The 9,522-nt window shown below is 43.7% G+C and overlaps 1 protein-coding gene across 2 annotated transcripts; it reads right to left on the bottom strand.

The window, feature by feature from the left end:
* Window positions 1-71: 71 nt before the first annotated feature.
* LOC121329745 (solute carrier family 25 member 47-like) lies at window positions 72-6,255 on the bottom strand. Of its 2 annotated transcripts, none has more exons than XM_041275482.1 (6): window positions 5,901-6,255; window positions 4,641-4,684; window positions 3,976-4,047; window positions 2,267-2,449; window positions 1,249-1,522; window positions 72-749 (listed from the first exon to the last, which is right to left on the bottom strand). In XM_041275482.1, the coding sequence occupies exons 1-6, from the start codon at window positions 5,935-5,937 to the stop codon at window positions 481-483; spliced, it is 879 nt and encodes a 292-aa protein (XP_041131416.1). In that variant the 5' UTR covers window positions 5,938-6,255; the 3' UTR covers window positions 72-480. The 2 variants fall into 2 exon arrangements, with proteins under 2 accessions (XP_041131416.1, XP_041131417.1); XM_041275483.1 differs by lacking the exon at window positions 5,901-6,255 and adding an exon at window positions 5,810-5,865.
* Between the last annotated feature and the right edge of the window lie 3,267 nt (window positions 6,256-9,522).

Here is a 9,522-nt window from a genome sequence, read left to right as displayed (position 1 = left end):
TACAATTTTCTTTTAAAACCTTTAATATGCTTAAATGTACAAGTTATTTAAATAGTAGGTTAGATCAAATATAAATACAAACACACTTTATACAATTCAATTATTTTCAAACTCTTTTAGAAATAAATAAATAAAATACCAAGGACAGATTAGTCAAAGGCTTTAGCTGCATATTTCACAGTTCTGAATTATTTGTGAAATGTCACTGGTAGGTGATAGACAAGATTCTATGGGAAGTCCTGTGTGGGTTTTTAACATGCATGCCTTGTGCCCAAAATCCATGCTTTTGATGCACAGAAATCTCTCAGTGCAGTGTTATACTCTGAAACCTTACTGTGTTTAATCATTTCTCAAAGGAACATTGCATTAAATCGTCCCCAACTTTGGAAAGCGCTGCAACAAAAGCAGTTTCCTTGCTTTCAAATAACAGCCGATTCCAGTCTCATAACAATGCAGAGCCCCCCTCATGTGTGCGTTTTGCTATCGGATTAGTCTCAGCACCATCTCGTACGTGGCGAACACCACCATGTTAACTGGGAAAGCGCGGGCGCAGTTGAGACCCAGCCCCTTGAAGAAGACCCTGGCCCCTTCCTGCCTGGCGCTCTCCGTGATGCAATTCACCACTCCGCTGTACCTTCTCTTCCCCAAGCCGTCCGCCTGCAGCCGAGCCTTGATCACATCCATGGGGGTGGCTAAACCCCAGGCGCACATCCCCGCACAGCCGCCAGCCAGGAGCACCCCTGACCACTCTGCAAATGAGAAGCAGCCAAACTGAGACAGCACAGCCTGGAGCCTACACAATGCTGGACTGGCTCCTTGAGGGTTGCTCGTTTTCTAAGATCCTCAGACACTGTGTGTCGTGTGCTAGCTTGCCCCCAGACAATCCCATGTGGTCAGACCGGGTTTACATGTCATGACACATCTAAACTTAACAGCAGATCCAGATCTGCCTGCTACAACAACGAAGACAGAAACGCCCTGCTCAATCTGTGCAGCAGGGTAAGGGGCTGCTTTGAAGAATGTGTTGGCCTTAACAAGCAACAATGCACTGAGGGTTTGCTTCATGTTAGTGTCCTCGGGCCATTTTGACGAACAGAGAAAATCTCAGATCTAGTAAACTGGCTCTGCAGTGCAGGAGGGTCATTACAGACTTGCAAACAACACGTGAATACAGAAACGGTAGCAGCTCTTCAGCTGGGGTGAGGATTTTCGGTTATCAAACTACAAAACACTTAGAAAACTTTTTACCTGGTTGCTTTTGCCCAGCCGGTGTCAGCCACTCACAGAAGATATTATAGGTTAGAAAGAAGGTAGCAAACGATGGCCCATCTTTGAGCATCATTGCATGGGCCCCCCTGTAGAGCCCAAAGACGCCCTCCTCCCTGATGATAGTTGCCATGCAGTGCAGGGGACCTTGGTATTTCACTTTCATGTTCGCTGTGGAGCCCTGCACAGCGTGCTCAGGCTGCGTCTGAGTCTGGAGCCGCACTTTAACTACGTCTGCAGGCGACATCACCACAACCTTGAAAACAGCAAGGAATACATGCGGAAAGAAAGCAACGCTGTTAGGCACAAGCAACGAAGCAGCAAAAACGAAACACACACACACACACACACACACACACACACACAAGTGGTTCTGGCTCATGGTGTGCTGAACTTGAATTGGCATTAATCTCATGCATTCTGTTTTAAGAGTCTCTTGAATCGGCATTGTTTTTATGCATTGTGCTACAAAAAGGAAGGCAAACTGGGTCCCTGACTGGCACTGTGTGATCTGGTACGTCGCAAGATAAAAGACGCAATCCCAGTTCTGCCCTGTTCAATCACAGGGGTACTCAGACAGCTCAAAGGCCCAGTGCAATAGGTGTTTGTGCACCCTTTAGAAGAAAGCATAGTTCACACATTCTCATTCTCATTTCTCACAAAAGGCTGCGAGCTGACAGCAAGTTATTCTACATCAAAGCAGAAGATTTCAATCAATTAAAGGGGCTAGCTGAGGGAAATGGTGCAGTAGCTACTCTAAGTGTTTCCCCAGTTTCTCAGCGCCGGATACTAAAGCTGCAGCCCAATTCACACAGTGGCACAGTCAAGCTGTCATGCAGTCTGGTTTAGAAGTATAACATCAAGATGAGGAAGCCGTTATTCACATATTAAAAATGATTAAAGAGCCATGGGGAAAGTGCACAGTGTGCAAGTATCTGTAGATCAGGCCTCACCAGCAACCAAACCATTTCCAGTCTTGCACAGAACATTCTGTACATACCTGTGCAAAGCCAGCTGCCAGTCCAGACAGAAAGAAATCCAGTTTAGCTGGCCTGGCATCGCCACTCCCATAGCGGCACTGCTGTATACACTGCAGGCAGTTCCTGTAGGTGCCAAACGCCACGGACGAGCTCACCGACACCGTGGACACAGGCATGGACACGCCTTTGAAGAAGCCACTGAGCTGGAGAGCACAGAAAAGCAGGGGATTATTAACCAGGACACACACTGTGCACATCAGCACTGCACAGAGCAGGGGATTATTAACCAGGACACACACTCTGCACATCAGCACTGCACAGAGCAGGGGATTATTAACCAGGACACACACCCTGCACATCAGCACTGCACAGAGCAGGGGATTATTAACCAGGACACACACTCTGCACATCAGCACTGCACAGAGCAGGGGATTATTAACCAGGACACACACTGTGCACATCAGCACTGCAGAGAGCAGGGGATTATTAACCAGGACACACACTGTGCACATCAGCACTGCACAGAGCAGGGGATTATTAACCAGGACACACACTGTGCACATCAGCACTGCACAGAGCAGGGGATTATTAACCAGGACACACACTCTGCACATCAGCACTGCAGAGAGCAGGGGATTATTAACCAGGACACACACTCTGCACATCAGCACTGCAGAGAGCAGGGGATTATTAACCAGGACACACACTCTGCACATCAGCACTGCACAGAGCAGGGGATTATTAACCAGGACACACACTCTGCACATCAGCACTGCAGAGAGCAGGGGATTATTAACCAGGACGCACACTCTGCACATCAGCACTGCACAGAGCAGGGGATTATTAACCAGGACGCACACTCTGCACAACAGCACTGCACAGAGCAGGGGATTATTAACCAGGACACACACCCTGCACATCAGCACTGCAGAGAGCAGGGGATTATTAACCAGGACACACACTCTGCACATCAGCACTGCACAGAGCAGGGGATTATTAACCAGGACACACACCCTGCACATCAGCACTGCACAGAGCAGGGGATTATTAACCAGGACACACACCCTGCACATCAGCACTGCACAGAGCAGGGGATTATTAACCAGGACACACACTCTGCACATCAGCACTGCAGAGAGCAGGGGATTATTAACCAGGACACACACTGTGCACATCAGCACTGCAGAGAGCAGGGGATTATTAACCAGGACGCACACTGTGCACATCAGCACTGCACAGAGCAGGGGATTATTAACCAGGACACACACTCTGCACATCAGCACTGCACAGAGCAGGGGATTATTAACCAGGACACACACTGTGCACATCAGCACTGCACAGAGCAGGGGATTATTAACCAGGACACACACTCTGCACATCAGCACTACACAGAGCAGGGGATTATTAACCAGGACACACACCCTGCACATCAGCACTGCACAGAGCAGGGGATTATTAACCAGGACACACACTCTGCACATCAGCACTGCACAGAGCAGGGGATTATTAACCAGGACACACACTCTGCACATCAGCACTGCACAGAGCAGGGGATTATTAACCAGGACACACACCCTGCACATCAGCACTGCACAGAGCAGGGGATTATTAACCAGGACGCACACTCTGCACATCAGCACTACACAGAGCAGGGGATTATTAACCAGGACGCACACTCTGCACATCAGCACTGCACAGAGCAGAGCAGGGGCTTCACTCTCTCACTCACTCTCTCTGTCTTGTAGGTGCTGCGAACGCAGTGCCATACCCCCTTGTAGTGTCTCTGGGTCTGCAGTCTCACCTAAACATGGTAAACATGGAGTATTATTATTATTATTATTATTATTATTATTATTATTATTATTATTATTATTATTATTAACTCAAAAGGTTCTCTGTCAAACATCAAGAAGAAGAAAAAAACACATGCAAGCATGCCTTGTAAATCTTAGAGCTAATTTGCAGTATGCAAGACAAAATGTTGACAATGCAATGTTCCAGTGGCCCTGCTTCTGGATAGTCCACGATCATGGTATTGGAAGGCACCAGTGCCATAGTTTGCATGGAAACATTTCAAATGAATGACTTTACACGTCATTACAGTAATTATGGACTGTATACAACAGGGATGGCAAGAAGACTCCCATTGCATAGCAGTTTGATCAATTCCTGGTTTAATAAGACACACCTGAGCTTGTTACCTGTACACTGGGGCTAATCAAGCACATATTAAAACCTGGAATGGGTGAAACTCCAATGCAACATGAGTCTTTATTTCCATCCCTGTACAATCCCAAAACAATGGAATATTTGAAGCATTTAGACAAAAAGAATCCTCTATGCACATTAAAACTTATACAGAGATATTCTTTTCTATTCAGATTTGAATTTTACCTTGACTGTATCCAAGGGATAACCCACGAACACGCCTAGGGCTCCTATGGACAATAGGGACACAGGTGTTAGCACATCTAGGAGAGTGAGGACAGCCCCCTGGTATTCAGTGAGCTCAGTAAGACACACCTACACACTGGGGTTAATCAAGCACGTGTGAAACCTGGGTTGGGTGAAACAGCACAGTCCGGTTTGAGCTGGTCTTTCGAGCTGTGATCAGAAAGGGGATTGAACGGCGTGCATTTAATTAACGAGTGCATTGAAAAGCCACAGGAAAGGCAGACCAGTTGAACCTTCTGAAGGTTACCGCTAGGAAAGAAATCCTTGTACTGTGGGACTCTACGACCTTAGGATCATGATAACTAAATCTGCGCTGGGAACGCTGGGACTCTGAAGTGAGCACGGCTTGGGACACCAGCAATTCACGTGATAGAAAACGGGCTCAATGTTATTCACTGGGGTCAATTACAATTATAATGCTTTTCTGTTCAATTACAATTATGTTGCAGTAATTGCACTAAAGAATAACACAAACAGCCGCACACATGACCATGTTCACTCGATTTATTCTGAATAACCCGCGCAATAATCACAGGTGCAAATAAGCAGACCTACGAATACAACAAATGGGGTTTCCATCAAAGTGGTGGATGCGTATATGAATGACTGGCGAGTAATCGATCTGTTCGATCAAGTACAACTACGCACGCGTGCCAGGGTTCAAACTGCAACTGCAGCTGATGACGAACAACACAATTACGAGGCTGTCGTGCAACTGACCTCAAGTCGGCTATCGTGTAGCGGAATTTGTTTTAACAGCTGGCGGATGAGGCTATGCAAGGTGTTTTTAAAATCCATTCGTGATTTAAAAAAAAAAAAATCGCGGTGCGGTGTAATCTGGACTTTCCTTTATTAATAATGTGGTGTTGTTTTGCTTGTTATTACAATCTCTTGAATTAACATTATATATAATGCAGAGGTCATGCGGCCGGCAGTGTGTGATCACGTGGTCAGGCACTTTCATTCTGTAGCTGTATCACTGATTTCATTTAAAAATGCAGAATACTTACATACAGACGAACAAATATATATATATATATATATATATATATATATATATATATATATATATATATATATATATATATATATATATACACACGCGTTACCTTGTCAGTCCAGTACTATCCCCAAAGCGAAGTGCAGACCGTCATATAAACATCACACTATTAAAACAGCAGAAAATGAAATCTGGTTTACCTCCGATCGACCCGGCTGCAAAATCCGCAAAATGCATTCTTCTTTCTTTAAACACGCTGAACCGTAACACTGAAGCTGCTTGCAGTATTAATATAAAACAAGGGCAGAACCGGCGCAAGCTACATCAATTTACAATTGTCTCAAATCCACTTCGCCCAGGCAGTACGGGTGGACACCTGCGTACTTCCGAGCGCCTACGAAAACGGGCGAATCCACCCGGGTGGCGATGCAGAACCAGCTGCCATGTTATTGCACGCAGCCGTTCACAAAGCGATGGAAGACGGGTTTGTAAAACTGCTTTCCGGCCGGTTTACACTTGAAAGCAAACATTCCCCGTACTCTCAGTAACAGGCGCTCTACCTGGTGTTAATGGCGTTTCCAGAAAAGCGAGAAACACGGGTCGCCCAGACAGGCACCCTCACAAAAATACTGCAGTGACTTTAATTCATTTGAAACTTTTCCATGCAAAATATTTAAGATTTACAAGTCATTTTGTTTTCTTTTTAAATTTAATTTCTACTGTTTGCAAAACCAATACAAAACCCCTATATATTATATATATATATATATATATATATATATATATATATATATATATATATATATAATATAATGCATAAATAAAAAAAAAGAACATGTAAATATTACATCTTCAATTCATATTGACCAACCCTTTACTTCAATCAATAGCAATATTAATCTAGTATACTGTAGAGGTGTTTTTTCTTATTATTGATATGCTGCTGGCCTCCTTGTGGGACTCTGGTTTTGAATCCAGTTGATTTCTTTCCTTATTTTCAAGGACTTTGGTTGATTGACCTCATAGTCAATGAAAAAGCAATCTCTTGATGGCAAAGTGGGCTAATTCACTACAAATAGCGTTCAAGCAGTTCTTTTGAGTTTTTTTTTTTTTTTTTTTGAACTTTTTGACAATAAAATATAAATCTTTTCCAGCAAACTAAATTCGAATTTGATCACACACAAATGTATCGAAGAATATCGCTGTCACCTAATTCATGCTGTCTGGGCCTGGTCGGGGACCATCAGCCTCTCTGCTGCTCATTGGAAAACACAGTGCCATCTCACTGCCTGTTTGTTTGATTTGATTTTATTAAGCAGTTCCAATAATATGCTTAACAACAAGGTATAATATAGCTGTCTAGCCAGTCAAGACTCCTGCACTGTTGTTAAAATAAGCAGAGGAGACAGTGCCATGTCTCGTTAGCACAGCTTATTGGAGAGTGCAAATCCAATAATCTTGGGAACGTCGATAATTAAACATTGCCTTGGCAACAGTGTTACTATGAGGGGAGAAAGGTGTGGGGGTCTTTTGTCTTTTTCTCACCCTTAAGCATAACTGGCAACACATTAGTTTGAGTCACAGATTCCAGGCAGGGAGAGAGCCCAGTGTTGCTTTGAATGTGTGTTTTTATTTGTTATTTTTCTACCCAATGTGCTGAATCTGTCAAGCCATTTCTTAAAGTAAAACAAGAAAAACAAATACTTTGTTTGGATGCTCCCACTGGCTGCCTCTCATCTGGAATCCAGCCCTGGTTGATAGTCTTGATATTCTGCATTGAGGGAAGGTTTGAAGCCCAGTCGAGGGTGCAGGACTGGTAGACTTTTCTAAACTGGGCTCACAATATTTGGTTGTTGAGCAGCTTATCTGTTTTTCTATTGAAGGTAATGTTTCATTTTTGAAACTGCACTTTTTCTGGTTATTATCTGTATGTTGCTCCTGTAATGAGATGTGAACTAAAATGCTACCCAGTCTAGATATTACCCAGCTGATCTCACGAAATACTAAGAGGAGGGAGCATCCAGCCTGATTTCAGGTTCTGACGCCATGCCCAGTACACACCCCTGTGCTTCGAAATTGTAAAAATAAACACTCTGGAATTGCAGGTGCAGGTAGATTTGTTTGGCACGCAACTATTGTGTAGTCTCTGCTTTATTTTATTTTATTTTTTTATTTTTATACGTTATACATTTCTCTGCATTTAAAGTATCATGAATTTTCTTGTAAAGTGCTTTGTGATGTTGGTGCACTACGAAAGGTGCTATAGAAAATAGAGATTGATTGATTGATTGAAAATGGAAATTCTCCCACCCTGAGATTTTCATGCATTCAGGTATATAAAGTAGATCAATGACACATCTATTCTGATACATTGGCACTCTGCTCTATTTCCCTTTTCAGTGTCCTGAAAGCGGTGCGCAAGTTCTTTCTGTCCTGATGTCCCCTGCCTCTCCTGTTTCACTGCATGGAGGGCGGCACCCTGCAGGAAACCTTTCCCTCACACACGTCACACCAGGGGCGCTGGAACTTGGGGTACTCTGCATGGCTTCCATCATATACAGGGGTTGCAGTTTTGTTCAATGGCTTTCAGCACCCCCACTGTAAAAGTTGTTCCAGCGTCTCTGCCTCACACTCACAAAACAAATACCTTTGAGACTCTTCCTACCAGTCTTTGTTCAGCCTTTAAAATAATTTCCTGACTGCATTTTTACTGTAATAAAATGTGCAACTACTAGTAAAGATTTGTCCATTTTCAAACCATGTACTTGCAGCTTGGTAACCCGCAGTGCAATGTATTAAATGCCCAGGAGCTAGTCTTCCCTCGGCTTGGCTGCACCAGGAAGATTGCAGCAGTAGGCAGTTCAGTGAAGCTGCTGGGAGGATGCTAATTATAGAGCAGTAAGACTGTCAGGAGCGCCTATCCCTCGCTGTACACTTCAGCTGGGTCAATCTCTGCCAGTGACCTCTGGCTGGTTAAACAGATCAGACCAGTTTAACAGCTATGTACAGCTAGGGCCAGTTGTTCGCATCACTCTATATACAGTGAGCTCGCTTTGCTTCATAAAGTCGAATGAAACCTTCTGAGCAGTGTTCACGTTAACATAGTGAAGTACATGTCTTTCGGCAGTCCTGTTTCTCTATTGATTTCTTAGGTCCAGTTTATTTATCTACAGTATAACACATGTACACTTTTGTAACGGGGTTAGTTGCTCCAATTTCTGAGGAACGCTTTCGAATCCTAACCCAAATTTCAAGATGAAAAACGCTCACAAAAACACTGCTGTTTTGAAAACAAACAAATAAATGTTACTACACTTTGTTATTTATTATTCTGCCATAAAAGGTGGAGGTTACAGGTAAAACAATATTTACTTAAATCAAAGACACCATTATTTCAAACATGCAGAACGATGGACTTTAGATACAGGAATAAAGTAAACAGAACTCAGTTAATTATATCATGTTTGTTTTAATTCAATATTATTGCGTGTGGGACTGGAAAAGTTCGTGTACTTTATCAGTGCTGGCGTCTGAGAACTCACTATGCAAATTTAAAAGTATGTTTACTTCTAGTGCAGTGAGCGAATTCAATGGTGATAGTATTTACGCAACATTCTCCATCTCCACTATTGTTAGCATGCAGTCCTTATTTTCGGTATGGTCTCCACAGATTTCATCGATTTCATTGCATTTGCCGGCTTCTGTGAACTGTATCCGCAGCGCCCCAAAACCGCCCTCAGACTCAGCAAATGAGCGGAGAGGGGAGGGATGCGCGAAGGGGTGTTAGCCCTTAACAACGCCGCCATTGGACAGATAGTTCCT

This window comes from Polyodon spathula, chromosome 17 (genome assembly GCF_017654505.1).
Source record: "Polyodon spathula isolate WHYD16114869_AA chromosome 17, ASM1765450v1, whole genome shotgun sequence".
Taxonomy (NCBI): Eukaryota; Metazoa; Chordata; class Actinopteri; order Acipenseriformes; family Polyodontidae; genus Polyodon; species Polyodon spathula.
The sequence above is the reverse complement of the archived record's forward strand: the minus strand, read 5'-3'. Positions and strand labels throughout refer to the sequence as shown.

What these genes read in the sequence shown, in the direction of transcription:
- LOC121329745 (XM_041275482.1), bottom strand. Translation starts at nt 5,937, where the DNA reads ATGCATTTTGCGGATTTTGCAGCCGGGTCGATCGGAG. An exon ending in TGCAGCCGGGTCGATCGGAG is followed by an intron (nt 4,685 to 5,900) that starts GTAAACCAGATT and finishes TATTGTCCATAG; the next exon opens with GAGCCCTAGGCGTGTTCGTG. An exon ending in GGCTGGGCAAAAGCAACCAG is followed by an intron (nt 750 to 1,248) that starts GTAAAAAGTTTT and finishes TCTCATTTGCAG; the next exon opens with AGTGGTCAGGGGTGCTCCTG.